The 18,236-nt window shown below is 45.9% G+C and overlaps 1 protein-coding gene across 2 annotated transcripts in view; it reads right to left on the bottom strand.

Moving 5' to 3' along the window:
• Positions 1–12,006: 12,006 nt before the first annotated feature.
• Positions 12,007–18,236, bottom strand: part of MAPK8IP2 (mitogen-activated protein kinase 8 interacting protein 2) — a 77,700-nt gene continuing 71,470 nt past the window's right edge. For both annotated transcript variants that reach the window (XM_088447096.1, XM_088447105.1), the window contains exons 11-12: positions 17,318–17,416; positions 12,007–14,065 (exon numbers count right to left, since the gene is read on the bottom strand). In XM_088447096.1, coding sequence (XP_088303222.1) covers positions 13,993–14,065; positions 17,318–17,416 — 172 coding nt within the window. In that variant the 3' untranslated portion in view covers positions 12,007–13,992. The remainder of the gene's footprint in view (positions 14,066–17,317; positions 17,417–18,236) is intronic.

Raw genomic sequence — 18,236 nt, 5'->3', positions numbered from 1 at the left:
CGTTCAACCGCTCTATTAAATAGTCTAGTGGATGGGCACCTTAACATTTGTCACTTTTTATTACTGGAGAGGAACGGGGGACATATGAGCCAATCAGGAGTCATATCTCTTGCAGGTGTTGCTGCGCTGGTGCAAATACAAGTACCAACGATGGTCAGCACAACTAACTAGATACATTTGTTTCAATGATTACGGATCGACCTCTCCAGTTAATAGTACAGGTTGAATCTCCCATATCCAAAATGCTTGGGACCAGGGGTATTTTGGATATCGGAATATTCCGTATTTTGGAATAATTGCATATTATATTAAAATGTCTAAGGTATAGGGCCCAAATCTAAACATGGAATGCATTTATGATTTATATACACACAGCCTGCAGGTAATTTTATACAATATTTTCAATAATTTTGTGGCTCAAACAAAGTTTGTGTACATACATGAAATTTATTTATGTGTCATATACACCTTATACACACAGCCTATAGGTCATTTTATACTTTATTTTTAATAATTTTGTGCCTTAAACAAAGTTTGTGTACATTGAACCATCAAAAATCAAAGTTTTCACTATCTCAGTCATGCTAAAAATATTCCGTATTTTGGAATATTCCGTATTTCGGAATATTTGGATATGAGATACTCAACCTGTACTTAATTCATTAGTGTGGCTGCTATAGTTTATGAAGTCACAGCCGTTACATTGCAGATGTGTGCAAATTATTAGACTTACCGTCATTTTTTTTTTTTACATTTCATTGTTTTCCTGACTTGCTGGCCACAAACAAAGGGGGAGATGTATCAAAGCTTTGAGAGAGATTTTTCAAACACATCTGGTATAATGACAGTTAGAAGCTGATTAGTTGGTACTTTATCTCTCTCTACTTTAGCCTTCTCCAAGCTTTGATAAATTTACCCCTTAGACTGTAAAAATGTTTTGCAATGCAATGAAGTATTTCCATATGTTACGTAGGATTCTAGGTCCTCAAATTAAAAAAAAAAAAATTGTCAGGGAAATTTAGTTTTTTGAAGGTGGCAGCCATGGCAAAAAATAACAGATGTCATTCCCTGGCCAGGTGCAGATCCAATGAGAAATTTTAGGCATTTGCAAAGAAAAAGATGATCACTACCAAGAATGGCCCCATAGAAGAACTTATCCAAATATGGCACAGGGGTTACGAAATCCAAACAGCAGCCAAACCGTAACAAATGAATATAAACAACAAAGGATATCATACAAAGTATTAATAGTTGTTAAAAGTGTGTCAATAAAAGTGTTTTATAGAAAAAGTGTGACTTTGACTAAGAGCCTGATTCAGTGCAGATCGCGGCTGCAATTACACACGCAGTCTCACTGCGATAGTATGCTAATCCACTGCGACCGCCATGCAGTCGCAGCACAACATTAGGAAGCCCACTTTACTTTACACACAATCGTAATACTTTGCAAGACTGCGGTAACATCAGAGCCTCACACACACTTGCACAAGGTTTGATCTTACTCAGGAATTGCTAACCTCATCGTGCGCAGCGAAAGCCCATGCTGAGTATGGCATCGCAATGGATAATTTATGCACGCCCCTGCAACGGCGTTCAAACGCACTGGCACCCCAGCACTTCGACAACTACCGCCGTCACCACCTCCAAAGGGCACTTCCTGTTCATCACTCTGCGATGGGTCTGCGTAGTCACTCCGATCCCAGTGGCTGGTTTGTGTACACGGACTGCGATGCATGCTCAAAACACGACAATTGGCCAATTGTGTGTGTATTCGCAGTTGCAATCCTTGCTGAATCAGGCCCTTAGTTTTGACTGGGAAAAATATGTATTTAATTATATTTTATATTGTAAATGTATTTTTCACATTTATTAATTAACTATATAGACAATATTCTATGGTGTTTATTTGACATTTTGTTACAGTTTTATATTGTGTATGACTAGGGTAATGAGATTTGCGCATTTACTATTAACACTATGAAACAACATCTCTACGCTGCACTTGTTACTCCAGGCATAAACCTGGCATGCATACTAGTCAGGGCCAGGTTACAGCCCCAATGTATCTCTAAATAGGTAAAAGCAGACACATTGCATAATTCTGTGAGGAAAATAGAAATATCATTAATATCATAATTTATGGACAACTGGCCAGCTGGGTCGCTGATCATTGTCTTGCCATCATGCTCAGGGGCCTATTTTTATGTGGAGGCATGGAGCTGTAGTTCCTTTCGACCTATTGTTGCTCTGGCCCTGATGCTAGTGCTGGATACATTGTGATCATACAGATGTGTCCTTGCTCATCTAGCCTCAATACGCCATGCAGCGTGATATGACTGGTATGAGTGAGCTGCCAGGTACCTTGCAACTCTGCTTGCGTTGGGCATCTTTTTTACCGAAAATGTGACTAGGACGCACCAGGATTGTGCTGATTAATTTGATATGTGACACTTGTATATCTGTGTGCACCTGAGTCTGGAAACAGAACTTGGCGTGGAAAAAAGCTGCGGCCGCTGCATCGTAGTACTTCGTATGCTGATTGAGAGACTTAGTCGCACACAGATATACAAGTGTCACATATCAGATTAATCAGCACAGTCTCATGGTGCATCACATTGCGACTTAGACGCATTTGGCAAATAAAAAGCCCCCCGGCGTAGTGGCGTAACTAGGGCAGGGTGAGCGGGACACGTGCCCTGGGCGCCGTAGGACAGGTAGCACGCGGGGGGGTGTGTGTGTGCGGCGCCGCCAGCCACGGTCCGGCCTGTCCTAGCTATGTAGCGCCGACCGCAGTGTGTGGTCAGCGTTACACATTTATACAGGACCGGCACTAGGCTTCCCTGTGCCCTATGCTGCACAGCTGAGCCCCTTCCATCCCCCTGAGTGCTTACTCAATAGCGCCAGGAGGAGGGAGGGAAGGCAGGCTCAGGCTGTGCAATTTAACACACATCGCCGCCAGCGTGGCAGCGATGTGTGTGTTAACCAGCAGCAAATGAGAGTCAGACAGACTCATTGGCTGCTGCACACACATCATCGCCACGCAGCGGTGATGTGTGTGTTAACCAGCAGCCAATGAGAGTAGGACAGACTCTCATTGACTGCTGCAGCGCCCACTGCAAGAACCGGGCTGGACCTTCCGGCTCCTGCAGTGGGTAATGGGAGAGATGTCATGATGTCTCTCCCATAATGCAGAGCGTGCCAGCCCGGGAGGACTGACGTGCAGCGGCGGGAGCAGTGGCCGGAGTTGGAGCTTGGATTCAGGTAAGTGTATTTATTTTTTTAACTTTTGTGTCTGCACTACGGGGAGTGGGGCACTACTGGGGACTACAACTGGGGGAGGGGCTACTACAGGGGGCACTGCATCGGGATGGGGGACCTCTACTGGGGACTACTATTGGGGGGGAAACTACTACTGGGGACACTATATAAGGGGCTTACTACTAGGGGCACAAGGGAAACTACTACTGGGGACTCGATATAAGGGGCTTACTACTAGGGGACCACTACTGGGGGCATTAAATAGGGAGGACCACTACAGAGGGCACTAAATAGGGAGGACCACTACAGGGGGCACTGTATAAGGGCACTGGATAGGGGGGGATCACTACTGGGGGGATTGCATGGGGGGGACTACTATAAGGTGCTTACTACTAGGGGCACTGCACTGGGGAGACCACTACTGGGGGCACTAAATAGGGAGGACCACTATTAAGGGGCACTGGATAGGGGGGATCACTGCTGGGGGCCTGCATAAGGGAGACCACTACTGGGGGAACTGCATGGAGGGGCTACTACTGGGGGTACTATATATAGAGGTCACTGCATAAGGGGATACCAGTACTGGGGGCACTGCATACGGGGGTACCACTACTGGGGGCACTGCATACGGGGGTACCACTACCTGGGGCACTGCTACTGGGGGCACTATATAAGGGGCACTGCATAAGGGGTACCACTACATGGGGCACTGCATAAGGGGAACTAATGAGGGGCTGCATAAGGGGGACCACTACTGGGGGCATTGCATACTGGGGGTACTGTATAAAGGGAACTAATGGGGAGCTGCATAAGGGGGACCACTACTGGGGGGTACTGTATAAGGGGCACTACTATGGGCCTGCATAAGAGGGACCACAACTGGGGACATTGCATAGTGGGTGTACTGTATAAGGGGCACTACTGGGGTTAAGGTGCATATGGAAAGGAATGTTCAGAGTGACGATAAAGGGATGTGTGTCATGTTGACACGCCCCATTTTTAAGTGACCTTCGGCGCGCACATAGGGGAGGGGGGGCTCCATTTTTCATTTGCCCTGGGCTCCAAATACCCTAGTTACGCCACTGCCCCGGTGCTAGCAGAGCCTTCTAAACGGCCTTTCGGGTCTCAGACGGGTAAAGACATGACGTCTGATGACGGTGACATTATTGACTTTTTCAGACACGAGCCCCTTAGTGCAAAGGAGGCGTAGTCTGGGTCTAAAGTCTATATACCTGGCCTTCTACGGGCAGTCCGTGCGGCTTTGGTTATTACATATCCCCCGTGGCTAAATCCAAATATACCTTCTTTAAGGATAAGGGTGTTGCCACTGTAATTCCTCTATCTGATCATTTTAGAGGAGGCGTGGAAAGTCCAGGTAAGCGGGTCCAGCCTCAAAAACGGTTGACCTTTTGCATACCCCTTGTGCGGATAATTACATTTCTGAATGGGAGTTACCTTTACGGGTAGATTCTCATGTTACACGCCTAGTGAGGGGTGCTACGTTGCCCATGCCCTCCAGGTCCTCTTTGAAGGAGGTTCCAGATTGCAAGGTGCAAATATATCTAAAATCCAATATTCCCTTGCTGGAGGGGCTTCCAGGCCGGCTATGGACGTGTGCTGGGGGGCCAGAGCCATGGAACACTGAGTAGGTAACTGGATCTCTGCACACTGACTCTCCAGCAGAGCAGGTGGATAGTGGCAAATTCTCAGAGACTTTGCCACGTTCATAGTGAGACGGTCTTACATAGAGCCTACTCCTTTCCAGAATCTCCTCGGCAGCAGTAGCGGCTTGCCGCTCCCTGTGGTTGCGCTCTTGGAAAGCGGACGCAGATTCCATTTGGAATGCTTTGCCTTTTACGGGACAAGTCCTGTTCGGCCCTTGTCTGGACGCAATTGTGGCCCTGCAGGCAGCAGCTACGTCTGCGTGTCTGTCATCGGCTACAGTCCCATCAGGGTCTGGGACTTTGTCTTTTCGGCCCTGTGAGGCCAGGGTAAGTCTAAAATACAGCTTTCCAAGACAGTCAGTAGCCAGGAAATCTGCTCAGCCATAAGAACAGGCTTGGAGTACAAGACGTCCTACTCCCAAGTTGGACTATAAGCCTTCAGCCTCACGGGACGGGCCTCCTCTCGGGAGCCCCCAGAGTCGGAGGCCGGCTTCTCCAGTTCGCCCAGTGCTGGTGTCTGACCACCATGGACACTGGGGTAAGAGAAGTATTTGCTTGAAGGTATGTCTTTTCCTCCCGGTAAAAGCCTCGTAGAAGGTTTTTCGTTACAGGTCTTCTGTCAATTCAGGACTAGGCCCTGTAATTTTTGAGGGTGTTACACTCTATGCTCCAGGCAGGAGTTATAGTACCTATTCCGTTGCCCCAAAGGGGAATGAGGTATTACTCCATCCTCTTTCTGGTACAGACACCCAATGGGTCTTACCAGGACATTCTCAACCTCGAATCCTTCAACAAATTCTTAAGGGTTCCTCGGTTCGGGAGGGGGACCCTGCATTCCATCATTCAATGGAGCCTGGGAATTTTGTGGTGTCGTTGGATATATTCAGGGTGACTACCTGAATATCCCTCTTTTCTTAGCACACCAGGGTTTTCCTCAGGTTTGCAGTGGTCGATAAGCATTTCCAGTTTCTGGTATTGCCCCTTGGTCTGGCCTCCGCGCCTCACGGTTTACCAGGGTCATGGTAGTTATGGCAGCCCACCTGCGGAGGCAGGGGGTCCGCTTGTTACCCACCTCCTGTTGTTACACGGTCTCCAGAGATACTTCAGTGCCATATGCAACGGACAATATCTGTGTTGCTACGTTAGGGCTGACTGATAAACTGGAAATGGTCCTCTCTGATTCTTCACAGAGGATGCTCCATATCCCAACATCTGAGGATCTTTGTGATTGAGGAAAAGATCTCTGCATTACAGGCAAAGGTACGCAGTTGCCTGCAGAGTCGCCGAGTGTCTATTCACTTGGCAATGTGGTTCCTGGGTTCCAGGATGTCGCTGTTCGACATGGTGGAGAGTACCCAGCTTCACTCTAAAGAACTTGATCCTCTCCGGATGGGATGGGTTGCCCCATAGGATAAAGTCAATAGGCTTTCCCCGGAGGTTTGTCTCTCTCTGGCCTGGTGGCTGCAGAAAGCTCACCTAAACAAGGGGCACCCCCTTTGGGATTGCGGACAGGGTCCTTCTGACGACGGACGCCAGTATCCGTGGCTGGGAAGCAGTGACGGGTCCACACTTGTTCCAGAGCAGGTGGACACCAGTAGTTTTTGCGCTTCCCATAAACATCTGAGAACTCTGAGCAGTATTCAAGGTTCTCCAGCATGCAGGACAGGTCCTCCATGGAAATACCGTGCAGGTACAGTCTGACAACGCCATCATGATGGCTTATGTAAGCCACCTAGGAGGTTCCCGAAGTCAGGCGACACTAACAGTGGTGTCCCGAATTCTGGCTTGGGTGGAAGGCTATATCCCTGCCGTCATCGGCAGTGTACATTCAGGAATCCTCAGATGGAAAGCAGGCTTTCTCAGCCGTCAAGACGTGCATTCAGGGAAATGTCCTCTTTATCAGGAGGTGTTCAATCTTCTGGTGAACAAGTGGAGCCTTTCAGAGATGAGACTCTTCTGATAGACGTAGGTAGGTCCAGTGGACCTTCCAAGTTGTGTACCTCGTCCCTCCGTTATCCCTTCTTCCTCCAGTAATAGCAAGAAGGAGGCACGCTCCTGCTGATAGCTCCAGCGTAGGCCGGATGGCACTATTACTCAGATCTTCGGAGCCTCTCAGTTAACTCTCCGAAGCTGTTGCCTCTACGCCCGGACCTGTTGTCTCAGGATCCTGGCTGATACCCAGACCTGGGTTGTCTGTCCTTGACGGTGTGGCGGTGGAGACTGCCCTCTTAAGGTCTAGGAGTTTTTCCAGCTCTATAGTTAACAGGGGCTCTGTCCATGCTAAGAGCTCGGAAGTTTTTATCTGCAAGAATTTACCATTAGGTATGGTATACTTTCTTTCAGGTGTCGCCCTAGAGGCTAGGCTCCTCGGGTATTACGGATATCCAGAGGTTGGCTTTCCTACAGGTGGGCTTAGATAACGGTCTTCGCCTTGCATACCTGAAGGTGCAGCTTTCTGCCCGGTTAGTATGGTTTCAGTGTAGGATTGCTACTCTTCCTGATGTCCGCACCTTTGTGCAGGGTGTACGTTATATTCAGCATCCCTTTGTTCCACCTGTGGCTCCTTGGGATTTGTCTGTGGTCCTTAGGGCTCTCTGAGGACCACCATTTGATCCACTGGGCTCAGTGGATTTCAAATGGCTTACGGCTAGGACTGTATTCCTTCTGGCTCTTAATTTGGCCAGTAGGATCTCAGAATGGGAGGCTCTGTCATGTAGACCTCCCTTTTTCTCATCTTTCCTAGGAACAGGGCAGTGCTTGCCTTTACTTCCCCAGTCCTGTCTGCTGGTGAGGCCTATTTGGCTGTGGTACGGGCGCTAAGAATTTAAGTTGACGGTACCAGTCCATTTAGGAAATCAGACTCTCGGTTTTGTCCTTTCTGATTTCCATAAAAAGGGTTGGCCTGCCACTACGCTAACTTTGGCAGGATGGATTCACAGGTCTTCCTGTTCCATCCTCTATTAAAGCTCTTCCACTAGGTCTGTGGGTCCTTCGTGGGCAGCTCGACGTGGCGCCTCAGCGGTGATTGGCAGCCACGTGGTCATCTGTCCATATTTTTGTAAGGTATTATGCTTTTGATACCTTCGCCTCTCAGGATGCTTCCTTTCGGCGGCGGATTCTCCTTACAGCACAGGAGCGTCCCCACCCTTAAAGGATACTGCTTTGGGACATCCCCAAGGTATCCTGTGGATACCCTATGGACCCTGAAGTAGAAAATATGAGATATGGTAAGAACTTACCCTTGTTATGTCTATTTCTACGAAGTCCATAGGGTTCCACAGGACTCCCGCCCTGTCGCACCTGTACTGCAGATGGGCTTTGATCTGGTCACCGGTTTCTCCTTCTGGTGAGAATGTGATTCTTGTGTGTTCCAGACTGTCTTCTCTCTCTTTTTTGCTCCTGCTCCGGCCTATGGCTTGTTACGAAACTGAGTGGCCTGAGGCTCGGGGGCGGGGTATAGGAGAGGGACCCCAGTGCATCCTGGGAGGCTGAAAATTTAACTCTGTGGTGCCTGGATGTCTGCCGCCATCGCCTATACCCCAAGGTATCCTGTGGAACCCTATGGACTTCGTAGAAATAGAGATAACAAGGGTAAGTTCTTACCATATCTCATATTTTTATTATTAAAAAACACAGATTGGACCCCATAGGAAAAAAAAACATTGGCTCCGATAGGAAAAAAAACCTCAAACACATGAAAAGAAAACATTAGCACCCACAGGAAAAAAAAAACAAGCACATTGGCATTGATCCAAAAAAAGAAAACACGTTGGGCCCCACAGGGAACAAAAACACGTATTAGTCCCCACAGGAAAAAAAAAATTAAACACTATGATTGAAATTCAGTGCATCTAAGCCCGAGTCAGCACCACAGCCTGCTCTGCTGTGTCACTGCATCACTATGGCGGGGGGCGGCATGCGACTACGTGGCCTATGATGTCATACCACCGGATCACTGTCTCTAGGCCACATCTGAGCCACCTGGCAGAGCCTAGCACTGCCCGGGCTGCCATTAGAATTTGTGAGGCTCAGTACAAATTAACAAAGTAGGGTCCCCCAAGCAGAGGCACGCAGATAGTGGGGAGAGGGCAGATGTTCACAAAGGCTAGGTGGGCAGAGGGACAGATGAGCAGGCAGGGGCACATATGGGGAGGGAGGTACAGAGAGAGACAAGTATACAAAACTAGCCATTGGCTGACATACCTGGTGGTGATGAGGGGGGTCAAGGAGCTGCATGCACAGATTTTATACACAACCAGCAGCAGAGGAGAGAGTATGTTGGGGGTGGCTCTATATACTCACCGGGGCCTGGCAGCAGTGACAGGCAGCACAGTAGCAAATCAGCCAGTACTTTGTACATTGGGTGGTGAGCAGTCTCAGGAGATTATCCTTATCTCGCGAGACTGAGAGCGTCCCTGCTCACCCAGTTCCAAGTTGGAGAAAGGACTTCTGACGTTATAACCACGTGACTGCTGCAGCAGGGCCGGACCACTACTAGTATTACCATCCACGTGGGCATAGCTCGGGAATATAAATCTGTCAAGCCCGCGAGGGGACACTTTTGGCATTCGTTCTGAACTTTGCCCTTCCCCCTATTGTTGCGGGTCACGTGGTTGTGTTGTCAGAGGTCCAGTACACCACCTCGTTCTAGACCTAAACCTCACCCCACTGATGTGCAGACTGAGAGCTCCGCATGGCTTCCGCACTGTAGAATCAGGATGCGCCAATAATCCAGAATCAGGAGGTGATTTAGAATCATGTTATACTTTTAATGAGATTAACATTTTTAAGGTTCATTTGTATTCAATGCAGGTACTGACCTGTGTATTGTCAGTGGAGGTCAGTTCTGTTTGATGACATCCATCGTGAGTAGAATAGATAACCATATGATAATCTGCCATGTATGATGAAGGAAAGCATGAGCAACATTCTAAGGTGGGGATTCAATTCTCGACAATGTACAATCACATTGTTCGGCTGCGCACATCCCTGTGCATCATGGTACATCATACTTTTCTCAATGCGACTATGGTTTTGTTTTTATGCAACATATTTTTGAATTGTTCATCCATAGATAGATGCCAAGTATATCTGATGCCATAGGACATTCCCCATGAATGTTTTTTGTCCCTGATAACTGTTTTTAATTTTGACCAGTTCCCTTTTTGAGGATGTGGGATGCGAATTATCATGCATCTGAAACTAGGGATTCTCAACTCCAATCCTTAAGTATCCCCAACAGGTCATGTTTTCAGGATTTATTTAGTCACTCAGAGCTGAGTTAGGGGAAGATGTAGCAAGCCTTCTAAAGAGTGCATAAGTGTCCAATAGCAACCAATCAGTTTCTAGTAAACATTTACCAGTACATTCTTCAAAATGAAAGGTAGAAGCTGACTGGTTGCTTTGGCCAATTATCCACTCTTTAAAAGGATCAATACATCTCCCTCTTAATCTATTGTGCATAATTATTCCACCTTATTCCCCAGACAGAAATCCTGAAAACATAACCTGTTGGGTGTTCCTGAGGATGAAAGTTGAAAACCACTTCCTTAGGTGAGAATATATGAATTATTGTGTAATATTGTGGTTCCTAATTTTGTCTTCCCATCCTCTCCTTTGTTGCCCAATATTTTTACAATTCTATTTAAAAAGAATAAAGATAATACATTTATTAAATAAGAGTAATATGCGATACATATTGTTATATTCACTAAAGTGCCAAAAGTCATGGGATGCCTAGTTTCATATAGGACCCCCTCTAGCCGCGGAGTGCAGCAACATGAGGTGGCATTGATTCCACAAGCGGATAGAAGACTTCTGGATAGATGTTGACCCATGCCATCTGGATAGCATCCCACAGCTCCCTGATATTTGTAGGTGCAGGATCTTGGGTGCGAATAGACCACTCCACCATGTCCCATAAATGCTTGATTGGGTTCATGTCGGGCAAACGTGGTGGACATACCATACGCCAGAACACTCCAGAATGCTCCTTGAACCAACTCTGGACAACTTGGGACCGATGACATGGTGCATTAACCTGCTGGAATATTCAATAGTTGTGAGGGTACATGAAGTCCATGAAGGACTGCAAATGGTCATCAAGCAATGCAATGTAGTGGTTACTGGGCAATGACGTATTCAGACGGACCCAACCTATGCAACGTGAACACACACTATAATAGAACCACCATCTGCCTGCACGGTGTCTTGTTGACAACTGGGGTCCATGGCCTCATTGGGTCTGCGCCACACACAAACCCTACCATCAGCCCAAAACTGCTGGAACTGTGACTCATTGGACCATGCCACATGTTTCCAGTCCTCGAGGGTCCAATTAGGGATGTCACAAATCCAGGTGAGGTACTGTGTCTGGTGTCATAGTCTTAACAGGGGGCACTCTGGTGGGTGTTCTGCTCTCATATCCCATGGAAGCTAATGCCTTCCACAAGGTATGCCTGGTACACACTTGACACCATAGATCGAGGAATGTTGAATATTTGCACATCTTCAGAAATAGCGTGTCCCATCTGTCAGGCACCCACTATCATGCCCCATTCAAACTCCGATAATACACGTCACCATGCCACGAGCAGCCTAGCCTGTGTTCAAACTGACTCACGAGATGTTAGATTACAACTGATGCAGGTCTGGTCATTTCCAAGGCATCACAGTATGGTGACACCGCCTACAATTACCTTTACATACTACTATCCCATGACTTTTGGCTCTTCAGTGATATTGAGGGACCATGGTTAGCATTATTGGGATAATGTTGTGTCTGTGAGTTTAATTCCAACACTAGGTGGTATGTGCATGGAGTTTATATATGATCTCCAAGGGGTCACACTGGTTTCCTCTCACTATCCAGAGCTATTGGTTTCTGACTAAAGTGGTCATTTTGCGCGTGTTTGATGTACGGAAATTAGGCTGTAAGCTTCTCGTTCCTGAATAACAAACCTATGCTTGCACAGTGCTGAGACTTTTGTTATAATAGTAAATTAGTGTCTTATGTTTGCATTCAAGTACTATACCACAAATTTCACCTTATGAGCAAATATACAAATAAACCACACATTACTGATACAGCTCAATTTTTTTTATTTAATGCTGAAAGGAAAAAAATGAGCCATGACATGAAAAAGATATATGCTATTGTCCAGTATCATTGAATATCTAATATCTGCTCCCTTATAGTAACTGAGCTGACAAATGAAGCCATTTCTTAGAGCAAAGATCAGTGCAGGCTTTCAGAATCTCTTTCAATTATTGTAAAGGTTACAACTGCCAATATGACTTGGTCACTTGTGGATAAGTGTGTTCCCATCAGGGAGACTTGACAAATCTGCACTGTACTTGGGGATAGGGATGGTCTTTGCCTATTTATGTCCTAGAATTGTACCTTCTTTCATTAAAACGTCCCCTTTGATTACACAGAATACCACACTATCTGCATGTCAATGCCCCAAGTAAAAATATACAATAGCTCCACAAAAACATTTCTCTTGATTCCAATATTTTGAGATAATATTCTTATGACTACTCATATACTCCTCTCATATGGGCCTTGATATAAACTAGTGGTTAGCAACGTGTGGCACTACAGCTGCTATGGAACTAAACATCCAAGCATTCCCTGTTAGGACATGCTGGGTTGTATAGTTCCCCAGCCGTTGCAGTGCCACACAGTGCTTCCCCCTGATATAAAGCATGGATGAGGTCTCTATGCATCTAGTATGCAGTATTCTCATTCTCCTCATGTTGTACATTCTAGATCTTCATGCCAATGGTCCGCTCACTTCCTGGCTGGCATAGGAAGGTCTGTGTTAGAACAACAGGAGGGAATGATCTGCAGGTTCTAGTATAAGGCATTGAGCTGCTGATCACTAACAAGGGATGTGGCAATTGTGAAATGAGCTGCAGATCTCTAGTCACAGGCATTGGATTCATGAAAAGTGCTGTCAGGGTGCTGGCTGAGGCAGCAACTAAAATATCGCTCCTCTCACCATGTACACAAAATATCATACACATTTGTATTATTTCAGTGTATACTGTAATAGCAAACATTGCCACTATTCATTATGATATCTACCAGCAACGTAGAAACAACTAATTTAGACAATGTCAGCAAGAAATTTAGCATTCTTAAATTAATGCCCTATATTTTGCTGCCCCCCCATTTCCTGCTGCCGGAGAGAGCTGTCTCGGTCTGTCACATTACAAAGCCACCCCTGGGCACTGTGTATGACGCTCAGCAACAAAGGGATGGGATTCAGTTTACTTTTATAACCGAATAATGAACCACAGGTCACTGGAAGCAAGGGACTGCTAGTGCAGCGGGCTGATGGAAATGCAGGAATAGATGGAGCCAGAAGCAACAAACTGTACATCACTGAAATAAAGGAATATTAATAAATACATAAGCTGCAGATCTATCTGATCATATATGGTTAAAAGAGGCACATCTGCACATAACCAGAGCAACTGCCTGCATAACTGATAATGAAGAGATGCTCTGCAGAGAATAGTAAAGTCATGCTCTGCAGGTATGTACTAGCGATGATACTAATGTCAGACTCTGCTGGACTGCAGGTACTGTTGGCATTGAATCAAGTATGTGCAACAGGTTAATTTAAGTTCTGCTTGTCTGGTGCATGAAAGGGGTTAACAAGGCGCTCTACAGTCCATAGCATAAGAGATTTTAATGTGAGATAGTCTGCAGTATGGGGCAAGGGAACAGGTTAACCCTACATGCTCTCCTGTCAGAAGCAAGGAAGGGGTTATTTTGAGATGCTCTGCAAACTGAAGCAGGGATTAATTCAGGGTGCTCTGGAGTCTAGCTGTGAGAAGAAGACTTACAGGAGAGTCTCTGCTGTCTGCTTGTAGCAAAGGGGTTAATGTGAGATGCACCATAGAAATGTTATGATCCTTACTAAAGATTTTGTGGTTAGGGATGTCAGGGTTCATGCAGGCTCACTGCCTCTGGTGTCCTGGCTGAGTGACAATGACATTGAGATTTGTATATATATTTATACCCCTAGCACCCCCAATAATATCTACAGCCCCCTGGTTACTCCAAGTAAATGTCTTCTGTGGGGCAACTGAACTCCACATGTTCCTGATAGAATTCCTGGAAAGCGCGTCTGTAAAGAGAGGGGAGAAAGAGAAACAAGTCACTTTTTGCACTATACCACTTGTCTTCATAACATATCATGTTCCTAGGCAGCTTACAGATGGGGTGTCGGTGTAGATTCTAATTGGTGCTGTGAAAATTCCTATATAAAAGCTGATTATCTTTGCACTGGGCAGTCAATACATGCTACTTAATGCTAGATGTGTACAGCATGACATTTGCTGCTACCTACATGCTTCTAAAGATTACAGCTCAGCATGTAACAGATCCAATCAGTGGAAAATGCCACCTACTGTACTATACCATATGCTATACTATGTAGTTCTAAAATGTTTGCACCCTAAGGGCAAAATTTACTAAGAGGCGGTTTGACGGCGGGTTCTATTCTATTCTAAACCCCGGCGGTTTGGTGGTTTGTTATATTCTGTTCTAAACCCCCGGGGTTTGGTGGCGGTTTTGCAGCGGTTTCTAAATGTGTTTTGATTGTGGTTTGGCGGCGGTTTTGCTATCTGCAGATTTACTAAGACAAAACCGCTGCAAAAGTGCCATCAAAACACATTTTAGAATAGAATAGAACAGGGCTGTCATTTAGAAACCGCTGCAAAACCACCACCAAACCCCCGGGGTTTAGAACAGAATAGAACCCGCCACCAAACCGCCGGGGTTTAGAATAGAATAGAAACCGCCGTCAAACCGCCGCTTAGTAAATTTTGCCCTAAATGTCATTACAATATCTGGAAGAGAGACACTCATTCAATTAAATATTTTCTCTGACTTCATAGAGATCTATGGCCCTCATTCAGAGCCGGACGCTCTGAGCAGAGCGCTCGCTCTGAATGAGGGCCGTCCTCCATAAAAATGGAGCGTCCTTCTGGACGCTCGTATAGCTGTGGGTCACCACCCACAGCACATACGAGCGTGCAGGTTGATGGTCGCGATGGTCTTGACCATCGCGACCATCGCCAGTGCGACCAGAAGCCTGTGGTCGGGGTTTTCGACCACAAGCCCTGGAGTGATTTTGGCTCTATCAGAGCCAAAATCACTCCCACTGACATCACTAGTGATGTCAGTGGGGCCGGCTTCTGACGGTAGGCGTTCCCTTGGGAACGCCTCCGTCTGGGAGGCACGCCCACCAAAGGGGGCGTGCTGTCAATCAACATCGACAGCACGCCCCCTTTGATCAGACACAACGAGCGAAGGAAAGTCCTTCGCTCGTTGCGTCTGGCGCATGCGCACACCATCGACCCACTTGCGAGCGGACAGCCGCTTGCGAGTGGGTCTGAATGAGGCCCTATATCTCCAGGGTAGAAAGCTATTTACTCTGGGTATCTGGAAATCAGCGATGTCAGGGTTCATGATGTGATTGTGGGGTTAGGTCTGAATGCTGATTTTACCAGTCTGCATTGAGGGTAAACTTCTATACGGAATCTGTAAAGTGTAAAACCACAGCACAAATTCTCTTTTGTGTCACCAAGTGTTCAGATTCATGTAAACAAGTGTGCCTAATTTTATAGGAAAGCCCATGGATTTTTGGGGCAAGATGGCAGCATCTGCAGTGGTGCAAATCTTGGCATCAGCCGGTCGAAACAGGGACCAAAGGTGGAACTATCTAAATGTGGGTTAGGCACATATATGAAAATACATTTTGTGGTATGTAATTATTAAAATGAGTTAAAGTGGTGGAGATGGTATATATACAAGTACATTGGCTATTTTGTGTGGCAGTATACAACCCTTTTCTCCCTGACAAAAGTCCCAGAGCACATATCACGACCTTATACTTATAGTGGGGTGCCCTTTACACCTTCCAGTTTCAGTCCTGTTGGAATGTGAGTTTCTGGGCACATTTTGACCGTCCCAAAAGAAAAAAAAAAACATCAAACACATAAAAGTGACACATAATAAAGGCAGGTCAGGTTTGTTGCCACGGTGACAATGTAAGTTATAAATACATGTGCACCCTTGAAACACACTTGGAGATAAGTAGCTGCACTTGTGCACATGCTTGCATAGTAAGGGCCTCACAACAAGTGCTAAAACTCGCTGCATATGATAAATGGTGCTCCAGCCAATCAGCTCCCAACTGTTATTTTTCAAACAGATGACAGGTGGGAGCTGATTGACCGGAGCATCATTTATCATATGCAGCGAGTTTTAGCACTTGTTGTGAGTGATAAAACATGTTGATAAATGAGGCCCTAAGTCTGCTCATACACAACCCTTGGGAAGTGGGTGTCCTTTACTGAAATGTTAGGAAATGAATCTGCATACATGACACATACTTTTATTATAATAAAAAAAGCAGAATCTCACATATTACAACTGCAAAATACTAATGTAGATTGAAATATTTATGAATTGTCCTAAAAATTGTATTTAACAGTACAATTAAGAAAACTAATTTGTTGCAACAAAATGCCATAAGCTTGGACTGCAGTTTGTGGTGCGAGTGCAATTTCCTAGCAAAGAATCTTTGTTCTGTATTATAAATAATGGTAATGGTAATAAGGAGTCAGGAGAGGATGTCCAAGGTCCGCAGGGTGCTTCTCACATGTGCACTGACCATTAGGGGCGAATCAATGCAATGTTGAATGGCCCCAGGAGGGAGCTCCCAAAGCTATTTATTTCAACGCGATGTTTGGGCGGGCTAAAGGATTTCTTCTTGCACCCTCCTGGGAACGCGAGGAGAAATCCAACAAAAGTGCCGACCGCGTGGCTGTTTTCCTGCTTAGCGCAGCGCTAATAGCTGCGTGGCCGGCACTTTAGTCGGAGAATGCTGGTTCTCGCGACTAAACACCCAGGTTAAGTCGCAAGAACCACCATTCTCCAATTTAACAGCACGCAGCATTAAATAGCTCTGGGAGCTCCCTCCCGAGGCTATTCAGTATCGCATTCAATTGAATCGCGGCCTTTGGGTCTGTCAAGCAGAGTTTAATGATTGTAGCATTAAGAGTTTGCCAAAATAAGAAGAGTAACTAAAATGAAACCGTTCTGGATAACAGTGATAGACAAAGCAAAACTTCTCCTATAGGCTCTCTTTTCAAAAATTAGCAGACAAACATTCCGCAGATCTATCTAGACATAAGTCATACTCAGCACAATGTATCTTCTTTTATAATATGTTATTTGTCAGTACAGTACTTCTATTTCCTCTAATGTAATCCATAATGGAACTGCGCTACTATTTGTAAGTCCAAACAACTGATATATGTAAACGGAACACTCTCTCTCTGTTCTCTGTCTGTGCGTGTATCATACTCACCCCACACACTCTGCCACGCGTCGCATTGAGTCCTGGGAGACAAAGACATGGCACGCAAATCTGTTCAGGACAGGGTGTTTTGTGATGAAGCCAAAATAACTACAGGAAAATATTAAACACATAAAGTTATTTTCTTCTTACAGGACAGATGTGTGACAGAAGGCAAAAAACGATTTCTTACAGACAGAGTACGTAAATGTGTACGAGTACCCCCTTAGATACTTGCCGTGATGTTTACAGGAATGCAAAAAATGTTCTGTAATGGTGGGGTAAGGGGCATTCAGGTGATAATAAGACACATAGGGAAAGCAGTGTCCTAGGGGGTCTCTACCCCCAGGCATTACAGTAGGACCCTGATAACAGGCAGGAAAATACAGTGACATTATCACTGGTGTTTCCTACAAAAAGATTATCTGGATTTATTGGAATCCAGATAATTGCTGTCCTTGATGTCAGAACTAGTGACACATACTTAGCAGCTTTTAAAAATACCCTACGGAGGGGGTGTGGTGTGATCACACAATCGTTGGCTCGCCCCATCTCTCCTCCCCCACCCTGTCCAAATCTCTCCTCCTCCTTCCCCCACCCTGTCCAGGATAATAGAGTGGAGAAGGGCCACGATGACGCAATTCAAGTCAAATCATGTCATCGTACCCCTGTGCCTCCCACTTCTCTCAAGGAGTCTGGCCCACTCTTTTGAGAGTTCGAGAGAGCCTCCCGAATTTCGGGACTCTCCCACACATTCCGGGAGAGTTGTTAAGCATGTATTAATACAAGAATGTTAAAATGTAAGTATTTCTACTTAAACCACACTGGAGTGAGTTCTACTGCTTGTGAACAACATGTACTTCAGAGGCTGCCCTAGCCATTTACTGAGGAAAAAAAAATGATTAGTTCCAATTATTGTCACCAGGTGGCG

The sequence above is a fragment of the Taudactylus pleione genome, unplaced genomic scaffold (genome assembly GCF_031769625.1).
Source record: "Taudactylus pleione unplaced genomic scaffold, aTauple2 ptg000019l, whole genome shotgun sequence".
Lineage (NCBI taxonomy): Eukaryota > Metazoa > Chordata > Amphibia > Anura > Myobatrachidae > Taudactylus > Taudactylus pleione.
This window is presented reverse-complemented; position numbering and strand designations above follow the sequence as displayed.